Raw genomic sequence first — 27826 nt, 5'->3', positions numbered from 1 at the left:
AACCAGGGACAAGATTCGACATGCTGAGAGATTCATGCAAGATATCCGCCTCAAATCTTAACATTCTGTTACTCCTGTGCCCTCTCGGATCCAAAACGGCCATATACCCAAAGCTAGTAGAACCAGGGAGAAGGGCGCGAAATTCAGTCGCACAGAACAAGACCCGTCAATACGAACGCAGCAAAAAATGTAAGATTTATTTAAAAAAAAAACAAAAAACATCCATAGTTCTCTTTCCAGGTACATATATATTTAGACTTACATACATATTTGATATAGCTTAATAAACCTCATGTTGACAGCACACTATTCATGGAAGCCAAGAACATAAAAATAATTAGAGCACTGAAATATAAAAAATCCCAACTTCATATTCCCATAAGTGCCATGCAGAGAAAATGACAGATGTTTAGTGTTACAAATCACTCTATATCATATCGCAAGTACAAGAATACAAATATGAAGGGAACTGATTTTCTCCACTATGATCACAGTTTCTGAAGTCATTCCAACTTTTTTTTAAAAACAAGATAATCACTTAATGAAATATATTTAGCACCAGAATACAGTGTGATGCAGTTTTCACATTAACAACTATAACAACTTGCACATATGTTGTGGCCCTAGGTGTCCATCCCATGTGTGTTGTGGATGAGAATACAGGATGATGGTTCACACTGAACTGTGTATGTTTCCTTACTGTGCTGAGATGATGGATTCCACGTTTTCCTTTATTAACATCCTGCCAGGAACAGTGCAATCAGTGTGTGTTGATTCTGCTTGCCTCACTGTATTACGGGAGAGTTTTTGACACAGAAATACAATTCATGTACACAGGCCTCGGCCTGTCAACAGTCACGCCATAACGTTTTACAGTATTTGTCCATCTTTTGGTCTCTGAAGCACAGTTGGAAACAGCAGACAGTGTGAAGAAGGTGTTACCAACCATTTTCAAAATTTCAAACAAAGATAAGCAGGATACACAAAAACAAACAAACGAAAACAACAACAACCTACAGCAACAGCATAAGAACAATTAACAGCTTTGAGATATGGAGAAAAATACGACCCCTCTCCTCTGCTGGGTAATTGACCATGTATTAACCTTATTGCTGAATGGGAGGCTTAGTGACATCTTCAGCCATCCCATCTGCTGTTCTTCCTAATACAATTAACAGAATATTTAATCCACATCAAGCTAATAATTATATCGCAACAAAACACAGACTGGTGGACTACACAATAATGGCGAAACACAGACCGATGTCAAATGTGCCAATACGTAAAAAGAGAAAAACAAATGTTGAACTACAGAGAGCAGTACAGACAGATTCACATCTAAAATACACTTTCTTTATCCTGCAATAAGCAAACCAACGAACCACAAACATGAGTTCCTGAGTGTCAGTTAACATTACTGATGTATAAAATGATGTTATGGTTTGGAGTGTTCCCACACATATATCTTTATGTACTATAAATGTTTTCAACTCTGAAATAAAATTCTGTTTATGTATGCTTTTTGTACATTTTGCAGATCGATATTTCAGTATTTGTTTTGTAATTCAATATGGTAGTATTTATATAGATGATCACTCTTTTAAAGTCTTTTTTGTGCCTATAAAATGACATTATGATAGCATCTGCATTTGCATATTGGTTATTTTTTTCTGACTAGAAATTCAACCAACTTTTGTGGCCAAATGCAGTTCAAATAATACACAATATGTGGTGTGTAACGATGCTCTGACCTGTAAAAGCCCAAACTTTTGAACAATGCTCATTACCCGTAAAATAATAATCGGCTTGTCTGATAGAGATAGTTGTCTCTCTAGTTCACCAAGGTGGCCAGCTGTTGACAGATATTCTTGTGTAAAGCTTAAAGATATCCAGTCTCCTATGTGGCTCAGGACTTGACAATTTACCATTTTCATCCTTGTCTGAAAATAACTAAATACTTCTGTGACTCATTCAAGCGTAAAGCATGACAATCATCAGCGTACAAGAAAACATAGACAGACATGACTCTCCCCCCCCACCCCGAAAAGAAAAATAAACACTAAAAACCCTAACCTATGTCGTATGCATGAAAACTAAGCTGAAAAGACAAAAATAAATGAATACTGTAAACACTATTTTTGATGAAAGTTCTTATTCGGCTGCTGTTTTTACACAAGCGCTTTGCGCTTTAACCATCACTTGGCCAGCTAAATATATCTCAAAAACTGCCTTCCAAAAGCAACGCTATCCAAATAGAGGGATTTAAAAGGGATTGTTCACAGTGAAACTGGGACAGCAGGCCAGATAACTGGCGTCGATGAGGATCATTTTCATTTTACTCTTCTGATGATCGGGTCTGCTTGTTTATGTCATTAAGTGCCGGGCTGTTGACAGGCAGCTGAGCGCTTTTGTGTGTCTTACGGCTCCTGTTTGAGGAAGAAGCTGTCGGAACCATTGGCGTCCAGCAGGGAGGCGCTCTGGCGAAAAGAGATCTCACCATCCGCCTTAGCAACAGGCTCCTCCTTCAGCTGGAGAACAGCAACTAAAGGGGACAGTGAACATTATTAATGTAAAAAAGAATGTGTGTTCAATTTACTTACTCAAGTACAGGGAATGAATACATTTGTGTATAAACGAATAAATGAAAGAGGGGAATAAGGAGATCAATGGTATGTTTCATGTCAAAATCAAATATGAAGCTTTAAAGCATGTAGCGGATATGACAAAGCAAAAATATTGACAATTTAAAACAATCAGAATAACAAAAAGTGCTAAAGCAGCCCGCTGAGCCGTAAGACAAATGGGTCAACCACAAAAGACAAAACAAAGGCAAAATAAAACACTTAAAACAAAACCCACTACAGGAAAGCATTTGACCTCTTTACCTTGAATTCAAATTCATAATATCCACAATGTTTTGTAAACTATATTGGAACCATTAAGTAACTGGTTAATAACCACTCGCCTTTTTGCCAATCTGGTTGAAATTTAAACGGAAGGTTTTTCTAACCAGCATAACTTGTGTCATACCAGCCCTGAGAAGCTCTCATGGGATTAATTTGTTTCATACAGCCATAACTGAATCTGTTCAAGACATTCACTGAAGACATCACATGACGTTCTACTGTTCTGCACCTACACCAGTGACATCCACTGTATTTATGGGTCGAGGTTTATCAATACTGTAGAATGTCCATGTGTATGTAACTTGTTAAGATGATAAAAATTGTAATTATACATACAGGGATATATAAAGTAAAATAAATAATTAACTAATATAAAAAAACATGTAAAACTGTAATGAATCTTTAAAATGTAAAATTCTTAAACATTATGGTGCCTGTGATATAATACCATACAAGACTACACAAAATGACTATTCAGTAATAAAAACTGCTATAAGGGTTAATGTTTAAAGATGCGTTATGGTAACTCAACATGACATGAGCAAAGACGATAATGAGTAGAATTGCACTTCGATCCAGTGACATCATTAATGTCCTATTCCACAAGAGATTGCAACATTGTCACATTTTAAGTCTACAACAGGGGTGCCCATTACGTCGATCGCGATCTACCGGTCGATGAATGATGGGCTATCATTCACCTGCATTGACGGTTGTATTTTGATCGACATACATGGTAGCCAATCTGACGTCTAGGGTTTGTCACACGCTTTCACAACCGAAGGGAAATTCATTATTTTCACCAGCCATAAGGATATAAACATGCCCACTATAGATGTTTTTGGTATTGGTGGCCATGGTTCCTCCAGTTGTTCCCATGTGGAGATGTTCTGGGTGTCATTCACCTAATCACTACCCGTCCTGGCCACCCGCTGGCCCAACCCTGGAGCAGCAGAACTCCCCTCCTCAGCCCAGCTACCCAGAGCAGGGCCTCCCAGCCGCCTCCCCCCATGGTCAAAGCACTCGAGGAGAGCACGGTGAACCCGGCCCAGTCGACGGGGAATTGCGACGTGCCAGACATGGAGGGGCCTTCAGGTCAAATGAGGGAAACTGCACGCAAAGATTTTTATTTGAAAGGTGCAAGAATATTTTTATAAAGCTGAAAATGCAGAGAATGAGGAAGAGAGTGATGTGCTAAAAGAACAAGGCCCAAAGAGAAAGGCAGGCGAGAAGGCTGAGATTAATAACAGTGGAATGGCAAAGATGCGCAGATGTCACAATCCTGCAGAACCACTGAGCCCAAGGAGGCAGGTGGACTGTGAAACACGTCTCTAATTGTAGTGGAGTGCGAAGGCTTTTCTGGAGGCCTTTGACAGAGTACCTGGGGGCAGCTCGAGGACCTGCACCACGACGTGGGCCCGAACAGATGTGACTGGACTTGATACGCTTCATAAAGCACAAAGCTAATTTTGCACTTATGGATCTGCGCAGGCGACAGCAGGCTTTGATAGGATGTTTGATGGAAGCTTGAAGAGTAATGAGCTCCAAGTAGCAGGACAGATCTTTACTGCTCCAGATCACCTGCCTCGGAGTCCAACATTCTTTCATTCATGTGTCCTGAGAAGACTGACTTATCTGCAGGGGCGGAAGTGTTGCAGTTCTATCCCACTATGGCTGTAGGCAGCCTGTACTCTCCCCCGGTGCTTGGACCCCAGCGTACATTACATGCCCAATAAAACTATGAATAAATAATGTACATCTTTTTTTCCGCCATGAAACTCAGCAAACTGTGGGCCCACAAGCAGGATCTCACCTGGTTTATAATTAGCACTCAGGTCTCTATCAGCAGAGGTGAGGGGCATGTTCCCAGGAGCTGATGATGGTGTAGGTGGTGATGGGTAATCGGGCGGAGTCATGTTCTCATCCCCAGACAGGTTCCTCTGTGGCAGGCCAATCACAGATAAATTGACAGGCCTCTTACCAATGGGAATCTTCCTTTCTGAAAATTGACAGTGAACCTTTATTGCCAAGTCTCGAAGGAACAGGGGTGTTATATGACTTCACTGTTACATAGAGGAAAATTAATGAAACAATGAATTTACTGGAAACCAAACTGGATGTTCACAGTGAAGTAATAGGACCATTAATGACTTACTCAACACATATATATTGATACTGAAAGTCTATTTGGTTGTCATGACTGTCTGATTAGTCTTTATAATAATAGAATCTTCAATAGAATGGAGTCTGAAATGTTTATAATAATGGACTAGGTTGTTATAGTCTTTCAGAATTCACTGTGAGTCAATCACAGTCTTAAGTGCCATCTCACAGACTGCTCTGAATTCATCAGCTGAGATGAACCTGCCCAACAGGCTTTACATGCCACTGATGCTGACTTGAAGGAATAAATGCTGCTTTGTACCTGATACATTATCAGCAGTATCATTCTTGCACAACAGATTGTGTATGTTTTGGTACAGAATGTATACACACAACTACAGGACGTGTGAATACAATTACAGATTTATATTTTGTATTTATTCATCTTGCAAGGAAGTTGCAAACTCCCATTTCATTCCACTGACAGTAAAGCATTTTCTTCTCTTTTCCTGCTAACACCACCACAGTCACTGCAGCTCCACTACAGTCAACAGTCACTCAACCATTTTCACACACAGAACCCCTGCAAAATTTGCTGAGTCACATGTCCCATCATCCTACTGTGATTCCCATGATGCTCCTTGCCCCGGGCTTGCTGTCGTGCCAGGTAGGAGGGTGTGGCTTCCTGTCACTGACTATTCAGACACCATAAAGTCAAATTCAGCCTCGTCTTAACTCTACCACAGGTTCTGCTGATATCAGCAGCTCGTGTCCAGTTCCATTTACACCGTGTCTTACTGAAGAGCTGTTAAACCTATGCTAAAATGTTGTCATGGTGGTCAAACCATGTTGTGTTTGGTGAATTAACTGAGTACATCCAGTCCACACAAACTGATGTCTCTTACGGAGTCTGTGAGTCCATCTGCTCTATGGATATTATAATGCACCAAAAACTACAGAATAACTGCAATGATGATGTAAATAACAGAAAAAACATACATGCCCGTATGAAAAGATCTACGTCATAAACACTGCCAGAGCAAATAACATCTATTTAAAATTTGACCCACTAACACAGTTTCTGCCGTCTTATGAAAAATTGTGTTATTATATCTGTTAATCAATGCCAAAAAGCCACGGTGGGGGGGGGGGGGGGGGGGGGGGGTTGGGTGTTGGAGGCTCAGGTGATGAGAGATATTGGGACAGGCGACCTACTTTTCTTTTGCCCTTTGTACTGCTGGGATTTCTTCTTCTGCTTTGTAATGCTTGAAGGATGCTCCCGGGATGCTGGGAAAATGAACAGAATATAGAGCAGAGCACTTCCCACAAAATAAACACACAGGCCACAACCATCTGCACACACACCGCCACCCTACAGAGAACACCGACACACCGGCACACAACCATCGGCACACACACCGCCACCCTACAGAGAACACTGACACAGTGCACCATTTAGGCCAGCGTATGCCATCTAACCTCACATAGGGGTCACAACGTGTGCGACATGTTGATTGAGTGGCGTGAGAGTGAAGTGCCCAATCCGGCCACCCATGGACTGATAGTGCAGGCTCATTACATTACAGGACAGGACATTTGTGGTATGCGGTTTGGGATGCAGCCGCAGTAGTTCCTGACATCTGAACGCTGGGTTCTTCCCACACGTTCCTTTAAAGCTCTTCATCATGTAGGCTGAACATGAAATGTTCAGAATAGCTGAAAGGATGTGTTCAATTATTATGCATGTTTTTCATCTGGGAGTCTTATCGTTTGCATTCATGTTTTTCCATTTAGTCCAGTGGGAATTTATGATGACCAAACTGGGTGGCCACAAGGGGGCGCAGTAACAGATTCTCCTGTAATAACACATCACCACCACAAGACACTCCTGCTCCTTCACCTTTTATTGTTGTAATACAGTGAACTACGCAGAACTGAGATAACCTGTATAGTGAACCACACTTAAACCAACAATGCATGAAATAATACAAATGCCTTTTCATTTGTTAACTGCCAATAAAATTTGGTAAGCATGGAGAAAATGCAAAAGGCATTGTCAGTCCTATAAACTGGCCACTGCAACCCTCTGCTGGCTGTAGTGAACACAGGGTTCCTCACACACTCTCTGCAGTTTACAGCATTTCCAAATCAAACATTTTGTTGAGTCTTTCCCTCATTTATTCCCTTCAGTTCCAAGTTTGAAGAATGTCTCCTTTGCCACCAGTTTTGTCTGCAAATTAGCCACCGACCGGGGAACCTTTCAGTGGTCTGCATTCATGCAAAATACGGTTTGGCTACACCAGTTACAGAAGTGCCAATTATGTCACAGGGATGAGAAATCACAACAAAAACATCTTACGTGCCGTGGAAAAACCCATCGAGCTAACTAACAAAAAAAAAACTAGCAAAGTTATTGCAAAAGCCAAGAATGAAACCAGCAGCATAAACCCATTATGCTGACGGACAAACACAACCCTACAAACACATTACGGTCTACTTACATACGGCCTATGGATGTTATTGCTGCTACATCTGCTGAGGACGGCCACGTTGTCAAGGCAAGTGCAGACCGCCCTGGGCCTTAAAAAGCAGACGGGCACTCAGGCGCTCTTAAACGGGCACTACTCACCCTGCAGTGCGGGCGGCTGCAGTTGGTAGCCAGTCAGCTGACACCAGCCTACCGGGTACAGGTCAGGTGACTCACAGTCCACCCACTGGTCATACTCGTTCTCCCAGCCATCAAAGTGGATCCTTAGCAACCTGTGCACAATGCGTGTCACCGTGGCAACACACACCAGCCGGGGTTCCATGAGGTCCACCGCCTCCAGCTTCATTCCGGGGACAAAGCCGTGATTGGGAACGTCCTACACACACCCATGCCCCCCCCCCCCACACACACACACACACACACACACACACACACACACACACACACACACCCATGCCCCCCCCCCCCCCCCCCCCCCCCACACACACACACACACACACACACACACACACACAAAGTAAAGAGAGTCATGTTTGGCAGTGTCGTACACACACCCATACAGGAAGAGTATGGGGCACTGCTGCTGGACAGTACACTATTGGCGTTAGATTACACTCTAGCAGTGCACTAAAAGATGAGACACAATAGGTTCATTTTGAAAATGGTGCAATCCAAGCACCGGGCCTCATTATCCACGACTAATGCCGAAACATGAAACCCAAGTGAAAGAGCTCTGTGCTTTGAGCTCGGAGCGCCTCAGACGGCTCCTTGTGCTCCTCCGTCCGCTCGGTCCCTGGGTGGGGAGGAGTCCAGTCGTACCCCGTCCGCTCGGCCCCTGGGTGGGGAGGAGTTCAGACGTACCTTGTTGAAGAGCTTCACGGGGGCTGCCACTGCGGTGGTTTCCCTGAGGTAGTCGAACCATCGGAATGGGAGTTTCGTGTAACCTGAACGAGGAGATTTACTTTCCTTCAGCTGCCCAAATGCTCAAACATGCTAACCAAACATGTAAACGTGCTAACCGGCCATGTAAACATCACGCAGGCTAAATCACCTGCTGTATTCCCTTTTTCTGATGAAAAAAATGAAATGGGAGTGCATCCAATGTGCCAAATACACATTCTGCAATTAAATATAAATTCTGCAATTAAACTCGCAGTTTATGACTTTTATATGATCCAAGTATGTGAAAAGTATGTGATTTCTTTTTAGCAAAGAAAATTATGAATTTACTCAAACATTAACAAGGGTCAGTAATGGCAGAAGTAATGGCAGTCGGACCAGTCACGAGCCTCACTAGACGGGCCGTACCGCGCGGGGGGGTGAGCTCGATGCTGTTGATTTCACAGAAACCAGCAGGGAAGATGGATGGGGAGGTGCTATGGTAACAGAACCAGTCTGAACCGTCAGCCGCTTCAGAGCCATCAATCCCAATCATAAGGTATCCATCCGCCAGGACCTGGAGGAGTGACAGAGGGAGGATGGGTACATACAAACAATTAGAATGATTTCAGATAGAAATAAGCCTGGAGTTATTCATGGGAAAAAATTTCAACCAAGGTTCTGCAGAAACAATGTAGTTTGTGTGGGACTAGGCCTCACTGTGGATCGCAAGAAACTCCTCATTTAAACAAAAGATTTGGAAAAGTCAAAAGTCACTTTCAAATTCCACTCAGGGATTTTAAAATGACTTTTTTGTTTTTTGTTTGAGGAAAAAATGCAGTGTTTAATGCAAAACATCATAATAACATTACATTTACATTTATGGCATTTGGCAGACGCCCTTATCCAGAGCGACTTACATTTTTATCTCATTTTTATACAAGTGAGCAATTGAGGGTTAAGGGCCTTGCACAGGGGCACCTCAGTCATGGCCTCAGGTCTGGGAATCAAACCCACGACCCTCCAGTCACAAGACCAGTTCCCTAACCACCAGGCCATGACTGCCATAACATCTGCAGTACATGCATAAATTTTCCAGGCACTTTATAAGACCCCGATTAGGCGACAATCCAAAAAATTATTTCCATCATTTATTTTTGACGAAAACATTTCGATAAGCTCAGAGCAGTTGATATGGAATGATGTGTATACACTGGATTGAAACAATGACATTGCAGAATGAATAAATGAATTCTGCCCCATCCTGTCATGTTTGAACAGCCGAACACATCCAGGAACAGTGTTCTTCCTGCTGCCAGTCCGATATTTAACATGTCGCCAACTTCAAAATCAGAACAAAGAAGTAGTTCTCCAACCATCTTGATTAGGGTTACAAATACCGAGGAGCCTTTGTCTTGTGAGTGACTCGGCCTCCTGATTATACAGTGTGTGGTATGAGTAATGTCGCAGCACAAAAAGCATTAAATGGCAACATACTGAATCCCTTATGGTATGGGGTTCAGACCAGAACCAATAGCGATCAGGATCAGTACTAAAGTGATCAGCACTGATCAGCAGAGATCAATATCACAGTAATGGCTGCATCGGAGTAGTGCCTTGTCCTGGGTGCTTACCTTTCTCACCGTGGCAACGCAAATGGTTGAGAGATTAAGGGGATCTATAGCCTCAAGCTTCATGTTGTCCTTATACCAGTCGCCATTCTGATCCACGTCTTTCACCTGCAGAGAACGCACAGTAAACACTTCGTTCAACAGTACAGGTCTTCATTAAACACCTGTCACAAGGTGTTTAAATTCTGTCACAGGTCATTAAATCCTGTCACAATTTGAAGGGATGATATGAATTTCAATGGATCTCTCCCTCTCTCTCATATATATAAATTGAATATACAGTGGATATATATGTCTGTACACCCCTATGCCTTTGGCAGGTTTTGTGAGGTAAAAAGAAACTTTATTGTGATATTGTATATCATATTGTTTGGGAAAGTCAGTCTTAATCTACAATGTTTTTAAGATTGCTCCTGGCAAAAGCATTCTACATCAGGCTATCTGCTGTGCACATGCCTCTTCAGGGCTCTGACTTTGGATTAGATTCACATCAGGGCTCTGGCCAGACCAAACCCCTGATATTGCTTTGGTGAAGCCATTCCTTTGATGATTTGGAGGTTGGGTCATTCTCACGATGAAAGGTGAAATTCTTCACCTTAGGCGTTTTAGCAGAAGCCGTAAGGTTTTGCACCAACATTTACTGCCATTTGAAGCTATTCATTACTATCCTGATTAAAGCCTCAGGTCCAGCTGAAGACCACAGCCCCAAAGGAAGATACTGCTACCTCCAGACCTCTTCAAAAAAAATTTTTTTTCTTTTGTCAAATGTTTATGGCCAAAAAATTCAATATGTCTTTTGGTTCTATGGTCTTTTGGGGAAACTGGATGCATTTCTTTTGCAAATACAAGATTTCACAGTTCAGATGACTGCTGTTACATACAGGGAGCAATCAACTCGCCAGAAATTGCTGCAATTCTTTAAGTATTGCTGCAGGTCTCTTGGCACGTTCCTGACACGTTCTCCCTTGGTCTTCTCATCCATTTAGAGGAACATATGGTTCTTAGTAACGTCACTGTTGAGATATATTTTCTTCACTTGTTGGTTATTGTTTTGAGAGCATTCCATGTTGCATGCAATGCTATGCTTGTATGGTTAGATATTGTTTTACAACCCTTTCCTGATTTATAATCTGTGAGATCCCATACTCATATTGTAAGGACTTTACAGACCATGGGTTTTTTAGTTGGGTGTTAGCCATCATGAGAATGTCAGGAAAATCTTACACAAACAGCTGGAGGTACAGTCTCTTTAATTGATGACAGCTGAATATGAGCTTGAATCTGAATGGTTGAATTTGAACATCATTCCCAATTAGAAAAGGGTTTGCTTCTATACTCCTGCAGCTTGTGCTTACAGTGGGTACGGAAAGTATTCAGAGCCCTTTACATTTTTCACTCTGTGTTTCATTGCAGCCATATGCTAAAATGTTCATTTTATTTCTCATTAATGTACACTCAGCACCCCATCTTGACAGAAAAAATTACGAAATGTAAACATTTTTGTACATTTATTAAAAAAGAAAACCTGAAATATCACATTGTCATAAGTATTCGGACCCTTTGCTGTGACACTCCTATTTAACTCACATGCTGTCCATTTCTTCTGATCCTTCTAATCTACCCCTTCACTGGAGTCCAGCTGTGTTTAATTAAACTAACTTCATTAGGAAAGACACACACCTGTCCATATAAGACCTCACAGCTCACAGTGCATGTCAGAGCAAATGAGAATCATGACATTGAAGGAACTGGAACTCAGAGACCGAATTGTGGCAAGGCACAGATCTGGCCAAGGTTACGAAAGGATTTCTGAGGCACTCAAGGTTCCTAACAGCACAGCAGCCTCCATAAACCTTAAATGGAAGAAGTTTGGGATGACCAGAACTCTTCCTAGCCCTCGCCGTCCAGCCAAACTGAGCAATCGTGGGAGAAGTGTCTTGGTGAAGAACCCAAAGATCACTGTGGCTGAGCTCCAGAGATGCAGTAGGGAGTTATGAGAAATAAGATTCTCTGGTCTGGCGTTAATTCTAAGTGGTATGTGAGGAGAAAACTAGGCTCATCACCTGCCCAATACAATCCAAACAGTGAAACATGGTGGTGGTAGCATCATGCTATGGGGGTGTTTCTCAGCTGCAGGGACAGGACGACTGGTTGCAATTGAAGGAAAGATGAAAGTGGCCAAGTACAGAGATTTCCTGGAAGAGAACCTCTTCTAGAGTGCTCTGGACCTCAAACTGGGCTGAAGTTTCACCTTTCAACAAGAACACCCTAAGCACACAGCTAAAATAACAAAAGAGGCTTTGGAACAACTCTGACCATTCTTGAATGGCCTTGACCTAAACCCAATTGAACATCTCTGGAAAGACCTGAAAATGGCTGTCCACCAACGTTCACCATCCAGACTGATGGAACTGGAGAGGATCTGCAAGGAAGAACGGCAGATGATCCCCAAATCCAGATGTGAAAAACTTATTTCATCATTCCCAAGAAGACTCATGGCTGTACTAGCTCAAAAGGTGCCTCTAATCAGTACTGAGTAAAGAGTCTGAATACTTATGACCACGTGATATTTCAGTTTTTCCTTTTAAAAATAAATGTGCAAAAATGTATACATTTCAGTTTTTTTGGGTGATGGGGTGCTCGTTATACATTGTACAATGAGAAATAAAATAAACTTTTTTGATTTAGCTAATGGCTGCAATGAAACCGAGTGAAAAATTTACAGGGGTCTGAAAAAAGATTAAAAAGATTCAGACATGGATTAAATCCTGCCATTTGAACACCAGCGTGTAGACTTCTTATCCACTGTAATGTCCTAATTTCCCACACATAAAAACTTTATAAAATATTCGTAAACATAGTGAAACATCCAAGACTTGCAAATAATTTATAATCTAATAATAAATTTATATCTATCAAATAATTTATATCTATTTTATATATAATGTGTGTGTACACATTTATAAACATGTCAACAACTACACATTCACAGGTGCCTGTAAGTTTTATAAAGAATTTGGATATTGCTATAAATATTAACATACTAAGTAGGGGTCGTAAACCACAGAGGCCCCCCGGCAATTACATAATTGGTATGAATGAGAAGATGAGGACATGGGGCAGCAGGATGCCTGCGTTTGAGCTGAGCCCACAACAAGGCACCCACGTTATTAAAACACAGTCGTTCAAAACTGCCCCCCTCCCGTTTCTACTGCAACACTTCACCTTAGCAAACAGCTGTCCCGGGGCATCCGATAGGCCCTCCAGCCTCTTCCACACATCTGTAACGACATAAATGCCATTTGTCTAGGCACGGAGTGAGGGTACACAGGAGTGGGCTTGTCCACAAAGGGAACAATGAGCAGTGGGTCAGAGGCGTCACAGGCTGAAGTGTGTGCTGTGAGGTTCAGGGTTGGTCTAAGGGTTTTAACTAGGAGCTCCATTAGCTGGCACTTGTGAAAAGGCTTTCTTGATTTCCAAATAGTCAGAAACATATTTTAATAAATTGATAATCTGGAGTTACTCCCTGAACGGAGTGGGCGGGAGGCTGACCGGAGCGTTTGAAGCGGTGTCCGATGCTCCTGGACCATCCGATGCTATGGATGAGCGGGCTGTACATGTGGCACCAGAAGTCGTCCGATCCGTCCTGGCTCTCCTCATAGACGAGACGCAGACGGCCGCCGATCACCTGCTCCACCAGAGCCACTCGCGTCCGGCACAGGTGGGTCTTATCCACCACCTCCACCCTCATTAGCTTTTTAAAGGGAAACTGCATGCTCTCATGGACCTGCGGAAGGGGCAGGGGTTTGTGTGTGTGTGTGTGTGTGTGTGTGTGAGAGAGAGAGAGAGAGAATGACAGAGAGACACACACAGGAGTTCTGATTAAATTCAAATTGATTTCAAAAGTAAAAAACACTAAATGATTAATGCCTGTCCTAGATTCAGGTTATGCCAGATCTGAGTTGGTGACTGAAGTTGGAAACGGTGATGCTCTGATGATCTGCAGGTCAGTGTGAATTTTGTGTGTGTGTGAGTGTGTGTGACTGTGTGTGTGAGTGTGTGTGAGAGTGTGTGTGAGAGTGTGTGTGTGTGTGTGTGTGTGTGTGAGTGTGTGTGAGTGTGTGTGTGAGTGTGTGTGTGACTGTGTGTGTGTGTGAGTGTGTGTGTGTGTGTGTGTGTGTGTGTGTGTGTGTGTGTGTGTGTGTGTGTGTGAGTGTGTGTGTGTGTGTGTGTGTGTGTGTGTGTGTGTGTGTGTGTGAGTGTGTGTGTGTGTGTGTGTGTGAGTGTGTGTGACTGTGTGTGTGTGTGTGAGTGTGTGTGTGTGTGTGTGTGTGTGTGTGTGTGTGTGTGTGTGTGTGTGTGTGTGAGTGTGTGTGTGTGTGTGTGTGTGTGTGAGTGCATTTTTGGCAACTGCTGATGATTAATGTACTCGACTCATGTGACGTCATGGAAAATGATGGCATCCTCTTCCCTCCCCTCCCCCCAAATTTGTTGCTAGGAGAATCAAATGTAATGTGAACAAAATGGGGGAAAAACAAGAAAGCCAAGGAAAACAAGGCACACATGGAAGGAAACTGATGTATGCAGAAGGCTCCATCATACACACCTTGGCAGAGAAATCGGACGGGAGTGTCTTGGCACCAGTGAGGCGTTTGACGAGGAACGCCTTCCAGTTCGACACTTTGTGCTGAATTGCTAGACGGAGGACAAGAGCATTCATTCATCCAATCATTCATTCATCCAATCATTCATTCATTGTTTCCAAGAAGGAGGTCATAGCTGAGACTCAAAACACCTCCGGGTCCTCAACAATCGGGACGCTCAACCACGCTGAAACACAGGCCGAGGCCATGTGGTGCTGAAACTGTGCTCCGATTTAAATACTGCGTGACGAGAGTTAGCTGTTGTTTCTGAACGATTTTATTTCTGTGGTAACTGGCATCACTGTCACTGAACATAAGACAGTAACGTTCTGCAGAGCTGACAGTCCAGAGCTCACCAAAGATGGAGGAACTGTTATTTTGATTTTGTGACTATAACTATTGAAGAAGACTATAACTAACTTTAAGAATTAAAATTAGTACTGTGCTAGAATACATATTTGAAGTCGCGTGAGGAAACAAATACCAAACGGTCCTGTAAACAGCACAGAGATATTAAGCCTTGTCATGGTAACATAAGCAGGTGTTTCTTTAGCCCTTACATTTGGGTGGTACTAGGGGCTTCCCTCCAGATGCACACCATCCCACAGGGTGGATGTCAGGAACACAAAGGTTACACCAGAAGTCCTGTCCTGAATCACCGTCGAAGCCCTCATACCGCAGCAAAGCCTTGAACCCTGGAGCAGACAGCAGAGCAGAGCTGATAGAGTGTGTGTGTGTGTGTGTGTGTGTGTGTTAGAGATACAGAGAGAGAGAGGGGTGGCAGGTGTGTGGCTCAGACTGGCACAACATGAACCCACAGACTACAGCACTGGGAAGACCTACAGCACTGGGAAGACCTACAGTACTGGTAAGCTTTCCTCAGCCATGCTGAAAAATGGCTTGAATAACTCGACATACCATTGGACAATGAATAATTCTATATACCATTTACCTGAATGAATAGTTCTATATACCATTTACCTGAATGAATAATTCTATATACCATTTACCTGAATGAATAATTCTATATACCATTTACCTGAATGAATAATTCTATATACCTTTTACCTGAATGAATAATTCTATATACCATTTACCTGAATGAATAATTCTATATACCACAGAACTGAGGTGGCTGAACTGGACTCATGAAATATTTTGTATTACTCATCTCCAATTTTCATTTTTCAATTTTATGAGACCACTACCATAGACCTATTCATTTGTTTTCAAGAAAGGTAGGAATGTTTTTAGATTCGAAAACATTCATCTGTTTTATAACTCATTGACTCAGGATACAGATAATGCACAATGTTATTATTTAACCTGATTTTGACTTTCATGGGTTTGTTGGAAGCTGAAAATCATTATTTTGCTATGTCATTTTTCACAAGGCATCACAGAGTGGTAGGTGATATAATCCTACCTTAATTGTCATTTGATCATATAATCCTATCTTAATTATCACTTAATCATATAATCCTCTCTTAATTGTAATTTATTTAAAATCCAGAAGTCCAGAGCTGGAATACTTTTCCGGGGCATGTATGCAGAGTTTCCTATTTCTGAACCCTAAAGCCCAGAAGCCTAAAGTAAACAGAACGAGATTCATCTTCCAAACGTCCAGACCTGCTAGTTTGATGATGCTGGCTATCCAGTACACCTTCATCGAGAAGCTGCTGTCGGAGTTCAGTACCTCCACCCTGATGCCTTCCGTAACATCTTGCCATGAGGTCCCCATGGGAACCTGAGGCAGAAAACAGGTGTCATGCTTGCAGGAATGCTTGAGAAGACAATTAAAACGTGATGGCAGGTTTTCAGGTTTTAGGGGGACTTGCATGTTTGAAACAGCTGACTGGTGCCCCTTTGACGTCTCCAGTCCCAATGTAATTTCCCCAGTCAAAAGTGTCCTGGGGCACAGCTAATGGGAAACAGTGAGGTTAAATGGACAATGGAGTTTCTCTCCGATCATAACCATTGGTGTAGTTCACCGGTGTAGCAATGCAGTCATTGCAGTCTGTGGGCGATATTACGTGGCTGCCTGTCACCAATTGCTCGGAAGTGGTTTAAGCACTTGAGAAAGTTGTAATGTGAGACATTGTTTCAGAGTGTCATTATGCCGACAGTTCCTTACAGGCACTGCTGAAAGGAGAGGCGAAATGTGAGCTCACCTGCCTTGGTCTTCACCTGGCTGTTCTGGTTAGCCTGATACTGAGCATATGCCGCTAGCTTGGCCATTAGCGGCTGCTTCTGGAGCACCCTGGCCTTTTTTGTTGGTGGTTTGCCCTGTGAGAGGCACAAACAGAAGCTCTGAGAGTTTCGCTTTTCCATGAATACAAGGAGTGCCTTTGGTTCAGTTTCCTGCTCAGATGATGCTACTTCCTGTGCAACACAACAACTGGACACAGAGCACAAAATCCAGTTTAATGCAGTATGAAGCAATTTATCCCGAATCTATCAGACACTTCACAAAAAACATGACATCTTCTTGTCTAGCAATAGATTTAATAAGTGTGAGATAAGGAACTGAACATCCCTCATAAGAGACTACCACTGGTTTGTAAAAGAACAAACAAAACAAAACAGTTTTTTATAGAACAAGCACATAAGTGAGTACTTCTAGAAACTGAACTAGATGAACCATCATAGGTCCTGAATTGAATTGACATGTCAGGTCACTGAGGAAGTCAAGTCAGATATTAAAGGTAGTCCACGATCCATAGCCTATTAAGGGGAAGAGAGATTGTCCCAGGGGTCCTGATCTATATGGACATTTTACAGCTGTGGTCATAGCAACAAACCAGCTCTTCACACTGTGAGAGTGTAAGGGCCTGGAAACAAGGTAATAATGTGCCTATTTAACAGGAGAACAGAATGAACATGGTTCTTTATTCATTGTTTTCTGCTGGTTGTCATATCTCGTGGGACCTCTCTGCCGCCCCCTTCAGAACATTCCAGACATCCAGACACTACTGCTCTGTTTGCCTTTGACCCTGCTCTCCAAACATGTCAGTTCCCTTCCAGTCTGCACAGCTGATGGGAGAAACCATCTTGCACAGTCTTCAGGATAGCAGAGAACTGCTGGGTCACAGCATACATTTGAAAAAGGCACAACTCTCTTTAGCTCTTTGATCTTAGCGTTACATGCATCACAAAACTCATTGCCAGTGGCAATGTTGCCTCTCAGTTCTGTGTGTGCATGTTAAATTAAAGAGGATACTGTCCTCTTGCGCTGAGCACTGTGTCTCTGAACTTAACAGCTTAGCTTCTTGTTGCATCTGTGGGATGTGTATATTCATGTATTCCCTCCAGAACCACCCATATGTCATGCAGAAATTAAATGAAACTTTAACGTAAATGATAATGTGGCTAATCATGAATTAAAGTTAATGGGGAAGACTGAGTATTACGCAAATGAGGGAATGCTAATTTATCTCACTAACCTTTTGGTATTCTAGCATAATATTGCCAAATTGTTCTTTTTTAACAGCAAATCAGTCAAACCTTTCCTGAAAAATCTTTTCTTGGAATAATACCTTCATTGTTGTGGGTGTCATAGGCAAAGCCAGCACAATTCTCTTCATGTCTACACTGTTAAAATTCTGGTCACACTCAACCGTGAAGGTCATGGATGCATCTGAGGACGCTCTACCTGTAGTCGGGCCAAAATGCTGGCTTTCTTAGAATTGGACGAGTAGCTCCTTGAACACGACACACTACAGAAGCGCTTCGTTTTGGAGTAGAAGGCATCTCGTACGCCCACCATGCCACACATCTCACATGTAGCTAAAGGAGGTAAAAGAGAGAAAAAAACAGTACCTTTAATTCAAACAGTTTTTGTATATTATTATTTTGTATATTATAAATCAATGTAATCATATCTCATCCCAGATCATTCTCCCATCAGATGTTTTTGGATTAAAAAAGCATTTGATCTTTAATAGGTAAGGAAGTGCTGTAAATACACTACTTTGAGTACCTTTAACCAAACTTAAAAATGCATGCACCTTAATTCTATAGAATTAGATAATAGAGGGATATTCTAGAAAGCGAATAAGTCAAACAAACAATGACATGTTCGTTTGTAAAAGGTGTTTGTAAATGTTTGGACAAACCTATTTTTGATCTATAACTAGATCAAAATATCTGTAAGATTAGAGACATACAGTTGTGATCAAATTTATTCAACCCCCAATGCTGCGAAGGGTTTTATGGAATTCAGTGCACATTTGTAATTGTGTTCATAATGAAATCTTACAAGGACTTGTTAAAGAACTAAATGCAACTAAGATAGCATCAATTTTTTTTTGTCATAAAGTATTAAATGGCCTTTTTGTGATTTCTTCATTGACACAATTATTCAACCCTTTTACGACTACCACTCCTAAGAACAGAGGTTCATTCCAGTGTTTTCCATCAGGTATTGAAAACATCTGTGGATGTCAACGAGCAGCAATCAAGCATGATAAGCACCAATTAGGCAGATTTAAAAGGACTGTGATACTCAGCTCCTTCTAGACATCTACTGGTGTGTTTCCAAGCATGGTGAAGGCAAGAGAATGGTCCCAGAAGACAAGAGAAGAGGTTATTGCTCTTCACAAGAATGGCAATGGATATAAAAAGATTGCGAAGTTGTTAAATATTCCAAGAGACACTATCGGAAGTATCATTCGCAAGTTCAAGTTAAAGGGCACAGTGGAAACGTTACCTGGTCGTGGCAGAAAGAAGATCCTGACCGCGACTGCTGTGCGCTACCTGAAGCGTAATGTGGAGAAAAATCCCCGCGTGACTGCTAAGGAACTGAAAAAAGACCTGTCAGATGTGGGCACTGAAGTTTCAGCTCAGACAATAAGGCGCGCACTGCATAACGAAGACCTCCATGCCAGAACGCCCAGACGCACCCCCTTGCTGACTCCAAAGAGCAAGAAAAGTCGACTGCAGTATGCCAAAAGTCATGTGGACAAGCCACAAAGGTTTTGGAACAGTGTACTGTGGTCAGATGAAACTAAATTAGAACTGTTTGGGACAATGGACCAGCGCTATGTTTGGAGAAGGAAGAACCAGGCTTATGAACAAAAGAACACCTTGCCTACTGTGAAGCATGGCGGGGGGTCAATTATGCTTTGGGGCTGTTTTGCTTCTAATGGTACAGGAAAGCTTCAACGTGTGCAGGGTACCATGAATTCCCTTCAGTACCAGGAGATCTTGGAGGAAAATGTGATGGAGTCAGTCACAAACCTGCGGCTTGGGAGACGTTGGACCTTCCAACAGGACAATGATCCGAAGCACACATCCAAGTCCACTAGAGCATGGTTGAACATGAAAGGCTGGAACATTCTAGAATGGCCATCGCAATCACCAGACTTAAATCCAATTGAGAACCTCTGGTGGGACCTAAAGAAGGCAGTTGCAGTGCGCAAGCCTAAGAATGTGACTGAACTGGAGGCTTTTGCCCATGAAGAATGGGCTAAGATACCCATAGGTCACTGCAAGACACTTGTGTCAAGCTATGCTTCACGCTTGAAAGCTGTCATAACTGGAAAAGGATGTTGTACTAAGTACTAAAAAATAATGTCACTAGGGGGTTGAATAAAACTGATAATGATGTGAGCACAGTAAAGACATTTGTGGTTATTCCATCATAAATATTATGTTATGTTTGTCTAATTTATAAGTGCCTCTTTGATATAATTGTAAATAAGATGACTGAAATGATCAAAATCAATGTCAAACTGGCCAAAACACTTTATTTCAGTGGGGGTTGAATAAATTTGATCACAACTGTATATTCAAACAGGCGAGTCTAAAACAATTAAATTCACTGGCTATATTTCTTTTTTAGCGGAAAATAAATAATACTGACATATTTGACATTATATTCAGTTTCCTTAATGGCTCAGTACATATTAAGTTAAGTGCATCAAGGTGTTGCCCAAGTCACACTGCCTACAGAACTTATAATAATTCCAGTGTAATATTATCTAGATGGAGAGAAATACTGCTGATCAGGGTTCTGAATGTGAACAACCTCTTGCTGTGTGTACACTACCCATATCTGCTCCGACTACTTACAAACTGTCTTTTAGTTAATGAAAAATTGTGTTTTGTTTTTATGTCTTTTTCTGGGAAAGCTGTGCCAAAAGATTGTGTGCTCCAAGGGGAAAATGTGGTGACCAGTGGTTATTTTTCACAAGCAACCGCATCTGAACGCTGCCAAGCTGTGCATGTGCGCAGGAGGGCGGTACTGACACAGACCCATGCCCGTCTTGCCATCGGGGTACGTGTAGACTTGTCCATTGGTTTTGATGACGGGCAGGCCGGTGGGGAGCGAGGTGGAGTCCTCATCGCTTTCCCCTGAACTACAGCTACTGCTCGACCCCTCACTGCAGCTGCCACAGCCGTCAAAGATCCCGAAGGAGTCCTGCCTCTTCCGCTCCGAACACTCCCTCTGTTCCACCTACGGGCAGCAATAGTTACAACAGAGAGAGAGAGAGAGAGAGAGAGAGAGAGAGAGAGAGAGAGAGAGAGCATGTGATGTGTGGTAGAGTGGACAGCATAAATCATATTTTTTTGTTAAAATTTTGCATGCATCATATCAAATATAAAGGACACACACACGCGGAGGCGCGCGCGCGCGCGCGCGCACACACACACACACACACACACACGTGTGTGTATTTACAATTTTAATATACACACACTTTAAATATACATACATACATAAACTACCAAATATGACCATTTCTATTCTGTTCCGTTTAAAATATGCTCAGTAACTCAGATACTAATGTTGATCTGCATCTACATTCTCAACACAGTGTGTTCCTAAGCAAAGCTGGTGAACTCCGCAAAGCCGCTTTAAAACCAGCACAACAGAGTCCCCCGTGCATGTTCCTCAAAACACTCGCAGTGCATTAAACCGGAATAAACGCAACACAAACGGACAGAACAACGAATTATCGAAACACATTAACTAACAACGAAGGCGGACGTACCTCTAAAGTCATCTTTTTTCTCTGCATACCGACTTCCGAGGGAGACGTGAGTGGTGTTTTCTAAACGTTACATACCGCAGTGTTTCCCCCCGTCTAACCGACACGGCCGTGCGCCGCCCCCGGTTTACTCAAGTCTTCCTGCTGTCATGCGGTTCGGCAGCGAGACATGTTGAAACGACAACACACAGACGGGTTGGGGACATATAAATATATATATATATATATATATATATGTATATATGTAGGTATGTTGGGGACATTTAGGGCGCTTGTCAACTCTCAACCTTCGCAGACCCGAGTGTAACTGCAGTGCGGCTGAGGAAGGGCTTCCATATTTGGCCAGTGTTTGGATAAATGTCACATTTGACAAAATACTCGCGAACTCTTGTTCAACTCCGACGCAAACCGTGTGTAAGTGTCCAGAAATGGGCGAGTTGTCCAGGTTTGCCCGGACTGTCCCCCCCACAGGCTGCAGCCACACAGCTGCCACTTCACCAACACGTTACTACCACAACAAAGGCTGCTAGAAAATGGCTTTACACTGTGCAGTGCACAATCTCTGTGTTGAAGGGAGAGAACGACCTTACCGGGTCCCCCGCGTTTTCCATTAGCTCCTCATGCGGATCGCTGCGCTTTCATATATCCGCAGTTGAGAGAAACTGAAATAGAAAATTGACACAAATGTAACTAAAAACTCCAATATGATCAACTACAGCTGCATATCAACAAAATTATCATATTGTTGAACACGCATGCGCGATAGTCGCGCCTGATTCACGCTCATTGGTCAATCGTTTTGTCTTTTTTCCGGACAAATACATTTTAATTCATAGCAGCAATACTGACATCTCTCGGATTGGAGCAGATACACTTAACTGTATGGTTTCCGTTTTCCATATATATATATATATTTTATTGTACACATTTTAAGCCGACTAGAATGAATTGACGCTTATTTTAATTACAGAGATTATGGCTATATAGAAACGTTTGTCATTAGACAAACGCACTGACAACTTTAGATTAATAATTACATGACTACCTATACCTATACATGATTACCTAAATAATAGGTTAATACTTTGCACCACACTTTTAACAAGCAAAAACACAATTGAATAATAGTATAAAATCATATTTTGTATATTAAATAATTAATATTTATGTGCAAATATAGAATTGTTTATAATCATATCAGATGGAATGAGAACAATTCTAATTCTACTGTACAAATAAAATTATGATCTTTAAATTTTACAATAGCAGTGTAAATGTCCAAGTGTCAATATCTTGTGATAAAATCTAAGTAGCTAGTAGGTCTTCTGATAGAATTCTGTGATAAGATAAGGACCATGCTTGCACACTGGCCAGTAACACTTGGTGCTGTGCTAGAATTTGCTGCTGTACCTGTGAACGTGTTGGGTTATAAGCAAGAGAGCATAATCTCAACCTGGAGGGAAAGTGTTAGAAGTAAAAGATTCATTTGCACTGCTCTCAAAGATTTCACTCTCACTACATCTGATTCCACTTGTTTTATGTTCTTGGACTTCAAGCAGTTGAGTAAATTCAGTTGTGCTCCTGCATGACTGGAAAAAAAACCTATAACAAAAACCCATATTCCTTCGTGGAGAAGACAGCACTGTTTCTTATGTATAAAGATAAAGTAGAACCATATAGGCACAGGATCAAATTTGGTCTAAGGCACCATCTCTTTGTAATGTCTGAGCTGAACTGTTTTGTGCATTTGTCTCGGAGCTGTGATATTATTTGACCAGCAAATGAGTGCTGAGTTGTATAGCCACTATCCTATCAAGGCAATATCAGAAAATTATTCATTCGAATAATTTGTGTCTGGGAAACTTGCTCAAATTATTCAGATATGGTAGATTATTTGAGGAACACTCTTTCCCCTCATCATTTATATAAGACAACCGAAAGAAAGCAAATAATACATTTGATAATGATCTTATCTTAGACAAAGTAACCAACCAATCAACCACGGGCGGATTTACCGAGGTGGCATTGGGTAGCAAATGCCACCCTAAAAGAAGGCCTTGCCACCTCTGCTGCCACCCCATTTGGCAGCAACGAAATAAAAGAAAAGTTTGGGCAATCTGACATTTACGAGCGCGAATCTGCAGTGAACCATCCCAGCACGAGAACATGAGAGCGGCAAAAGACGCGAAGTGGCGCAAAGCGACGGAACCAGGAGACACGAGAAAATGAGACATGGGAGGAACGTAAAAACTGATTAACTATCTATCAAAATATGACATTATAGTGAAAACAGGGTGCTGGTAAAATTGCGATGCTGATTTTGAGAAGATAAAAATGAACGTTATGGTTGATTAATGTTATTTAGCTAAACACATGTAATGTTAGCTAGGTCTGATGTTAGTTCTGTGTAAAGCAGGTTAAGCTAATATTTACTCATTGTCAAGGAAAACATTGTGAAGTTACTTTGAATCTTACAGAAATGAAGAGGAAAGGTAGCATAGTTTTTTCTCACCAAAGAGAAAGGCGAGAGACATAAAAATAAACAACTGAGCAAGGTAAAGGTGAAAGGAGAGAAAGAAGAGAAGGAAAAGATGGAAGGAGAGAGAAAGGAGTTGGAAAGAGAGAAAGAAGAAGAGAAGGACAAGGTGGAAAGAGAGAGAGAGAGAAGGGCAACAAATATGACAGCGATAGAATACAAGTCCAATGGCACCAGGGACAGGAGGAGTTGGGAGAACACCACAGCGGAGAAGATATGGAGAAGGCAGAGCATCACCAAGATGAGGAGAGCGAGAGAGACAAGATAACATGCAGTTTCACTCAGACAATGGAAGGGAAAGGAGAGTGCCTGAGCTGGTCCACGTGGTATGGAAATTGTTGCTGCATAGTGTACTAAGTTACACATGAATAAGAACAACAAATGACAAAAACTGACATTTTGCTATAAGGTGTATTTAAGAGACACTGCTTAGACTTCTGCAAATAACTATAAAAATTCATTTTTGCTTAAATATGAATAATTGAGGAAACTTGTACGTGTGGAAGTGTGATGAGATTGGGACAGAGTTTTAATATTTTGTGAACAATGTTTCTATTGCTAAATTCTGATTGTTAATCAGTCTCTGCAACTGGGAGAATTCCCGAATATTCTTAAAACTGCAATGGTTAAACCACTATTAAAGAACAGAAATCTTGATCCCACAGTTCTCAATAATTATCGACATATATCTAACCTTTCCTTTCTTAGCAAAATCATTTAAAAGTTGTGTTAATCCAGTTGAATGATCAGATAAAGTAAATCAGATAAATGACACTTTTCAGTCTGGTTTCAGAGTTCTCCACAGCACTGAAACAGCCCTAGTTAAGGTAGTAAATGACTTGAGATTGAATAAGGATGCAGGCAAACTCTCAGTCCTTTTTCTGCTAGATTTAAGGGCCGCTTTTGACACCGTTGATCATGAAATACTTCTTGATCGACTACAGAGCTGGGTAGGCCTTAGTGGCTTAGTCCTAGACTGGTTTAGATCGTATCTAACTGGGCGTGATTACTATGTAGCATTAGGTACCTCTTCCTCCACACGTCAAAAAATAACTTGTGGCGTCCCCCAAGGATCAATTCTTGGGCCGTTACTGTTCAACCATATGCTTCCGTTACCACATATCATTAACAGACATGGTATTAGTTATCATCAATATGCAGATGACACTCAGCTTTACATTTTTCTAGAACCTAAAGCCCTAAAATCAATTTGTTTGACTGCATAGATGAAATACAGACATAGATGTCTGACAATTTTCTGCAATTAAATAAAGAGAAGACAGAGGTTCTGGTTCTTAGTAGTGATTCACAAAGGAATGATGTCCAGAATTATTTAAATCAAATTAATCTAAATGCCAAACAATGTGTTAAGAACCTGGGCATCACCTTTGATATTGAGCTCAGCTTTAAATCACACATCATGACTACATGCAAGACAGCTTATTTTCACCTTCGAAACATCACTAAGGTCCGAGATATGCTCTCTCCTGCTGACAGTGAAAAACTTGTCCATGCATTTATCACATCAAGGCTATATTATTGTAACGCTGTTCTATCTGCTCTTCCAAAGAGCTCTATTTCGCACCTACAGTGAGTTCAGAATGCTGTTGCAAGGGTTCTGACCCGCAGGAGAAAGAGAGATCATATTACACCTGCACTCCACTCACTGCACTGGTTACCTGTTAGCTTTAGAATAGATTTTAAGGTTCTAGTCATGGTTTTTAAATGTTTTCATGGTCTTGCTCCTCTTTACCTTAGTGAAATGGCTAGATATGTTCCAGTCAGGTCTCCCAGGTCTTCAAACAGTAATCTACTGGTGATTCCTAAAAGCCGATTAAAGATTGGCGAGGGTGCTTTTAGCCACTATGGCCCAAAGCTCTGGAACTCTCTTCCTGAAGAGCTCAGAGGCAGTTCATCCCTGGACAGCTTCAAGAAGAATCTCAAAACCTTCCTGTTTAGATCTGCTTTTAGTTAAGAAACTCTCTGTTCCATCTTATTTACTTTATTACATTATGTTGTCTATTATTTTATAATTTGTCACTTTATTACATTATTTTATTGTGTTTGTTTCCTTTTTATCTTTAATTTCTTTTAATATTTTATTTTTGTCTTATATTTGCTTCCTTTTAATGTTTCTTTTTTATTTATTATGTAAAGCACTTTGAGTTGCATGTATGTATGAAAGGTGCTATACAAATAAAGATTATTATTATTATTATTAACCTAAAAAATACTCCCCAGGCTAATATGTTAATGTGTGTTAACACAGTCTGATGAGGGTGAATGTGTGTTCTGAGTAAACAATAAAAACAATGTCCAGAACCATGTTTGAGGGCCATGACCCTTTATTGCCACATTGTGCTTTGCTCACCTTAGTACAGCTCAGTCCATAGATTTTCATGGGTAAGTTTTTCTTTGAATAGTTTGTTCTTGTACAAATGCTTCCTGCAACGCAACCACTCTGACACAGTCAAAAACTGTTTGCTTTCCCTCTCAAGCATCTGCCGTTCATCACCTGTGTCTTACTTTAATGCCTTTCCTTTGATAATGCTCACCTAAAGTAGTGATATCTCCTCTTAAGTATTTAAGTTTATTACATTATATGGTCATTTATTACTAATATGAACTTTTTCATGAGAAACCTCAAATGCAAGACATTGATTGCATGAGATTATGTTTGCCTGTATGAGTTTATAAATGGCAGCCTGTGCCCTTTTGTAATGTGTATATACTATTTCTCATCAAACTGTGATTAAATTCAGAATATATACGTCTGTCATTTGTTGCCACCCCTCAAAAATTCCTGCCCCCCTCTTACCACCCCATAAATAATTTTCTAGATCTGCCCCTGCAACCAACCAACCAACCAACAACTATAAAACATGAATACATGTTTATATTATATTATATTGCCTTAAAGCATATAAAAGCTTTGCTTGGTAAAGTCTACATGCCTGAACTACATGCCTGAACTGTGGCCAAAGTCTCCCACTTTGAGTATGAAAGTAGACATGTGAGGGCGTGCTAGTGCTGGTACTGCTCATTTTATTTTAAGTATCTTTACTTAATTACTGTACTTCTTGTTCCTGCAAGCAACAATGGCCACGACCAAACAATACAAAGGTATGAATAAACTAAATACCCATCATCCTCTTTCTCACAAGCCAAAATATCCAGTATCATGAATAATTGTTCAGAAGGTGGTGATTCAATTGAACTGATAATGAATGTCTCTGTTATTTCTAATAATATGCAATAATATATATGCTCATTTGTAGCTCTCTCAGGCTATTTCCAAATCCAGATGGCCAGTCACTGTTGGTATAGTTCCACTCTGTGTGTCTGAGCACTGCATACAGTTGTGTTGGAGAGGCAGAGGTACCGTTATCTCTTCAGAGTCAGAACTTAAAATAATTTAAAATAATACCCAAATCAATTTGAAACAAACTATTGTAGGTGAATATTTCATGATGTATTATATCCTAAAGAGTCAAATTACAAATGCACAATCTTTAATAACCAATCAGATTAACTAGAACAGGGAACACACACAATACTAAACATCAGCAGCATAGAGCCACTGATCTACATTTGTTTTAATGGTTAGGGGTGATAACTACATTAAAGGTTCATGAGATCATACTAGGG

At 41.3% G+C, this 27826-nt stretch overlaps 1 protein-coding gene across 6 annotated transcripts; it reads right to left on the bottom strand.

Annotated features, from left to right (window-relative positions):
* Window positions 1-201: 201 nt before the first annotated feature.
* Window positions 202-22398, bottom strand: LOC143516570 (MBT domain-containing protein 1-like). Of its 6 annotated transcripts, none has more exons than XM_077008250.1 (18): window positions 22233-22391; window positions 21646-21786; window positions 20900-21107; window positions 18303-18436; window positions 16822-16936; window positions 16489-16571; window positions 16280-16397; window positions 15211-15345; window positions 14614-14702; window positions 13560-13794; window positions 13233-13288; window positions 10011-10115; window positions 8806-8953; window positions 8359-8441; window positions 7639-7873; window positions 6225-6296; window positions 4720-4905; window positions 202-2542 (listed from the first exon to the last, which is right to left on the bottom strand). In XM_077008250.1, the coding sequence occupies exons 2-18, from the start codon at window positions 21670-21672 to the stop codon at window positions 2418-2420; spliced, it is 2154 nt and encodes a 717-aa protein (XP_076864365.1). In that variant the 5' UTR covers window positions 21673-21786; window positions 22233-22391; the 3' UTR covers window positions 202-2417. The 6 variants fall into 6 exon arrangements, with proteins under 6 accessions (XP_076864365.1, XP_076864366.1, XP_076864367.1 ...); XM_077008251.1 differs by having other exon boundaries at window positions 20906-21107; XM_077008252.1 differs by lacking the exon at window positions 21646-21786 and having other exon boundaries at window positions 22233-22398.
* Between the last annotated feature and the right edge of the window lie 5428 nt (window positions 22399-27826).

This window comes from Brachyhypopomus gauderio, chromosome 6 (assembly GCF_052324685.1).
Source record: "Brachyhypopomus gauderio isolate BG-103 chromosome 6, BGAUD_0.2, whole genome shotgun sequence".
In the NCBI taxonomy this organism is placed as follows: Eukaryota; Metazoa; Chordata; class Actinopteri; order Gymnotiformes; family Hypopomidae; genus Brachyhypopomus; species Brachyhypopomus gauderio.
This window is presented reverse-complemented; position numbering and strand designations above follow the sequence as displayed.

Excerpts from the sequence above, each read along its gene's own strand:
- LOC143516570 (XM_077008250.1), bottom strand. The coding sequence starts at position 21,672 with ATGCAGAGAAAAAAGATGACTTTAGAG. Across the intron at positions 14,703-15,210 it reads GCCCCTAGTACCACCCAAAT|CAATTCAGCACAAAGTGTCG; the intron begins GTAAGGGCTAAA and ends TCCTCCGTCTAG. Across the intron at positions 4,906-6,224 it reads GTACAAAGGGCAAAAGAAAA|AAAGGAAGATTCCCATTGGT; the intron begins GTAGGTCGCCTG and ends GTCAATTTTCAG.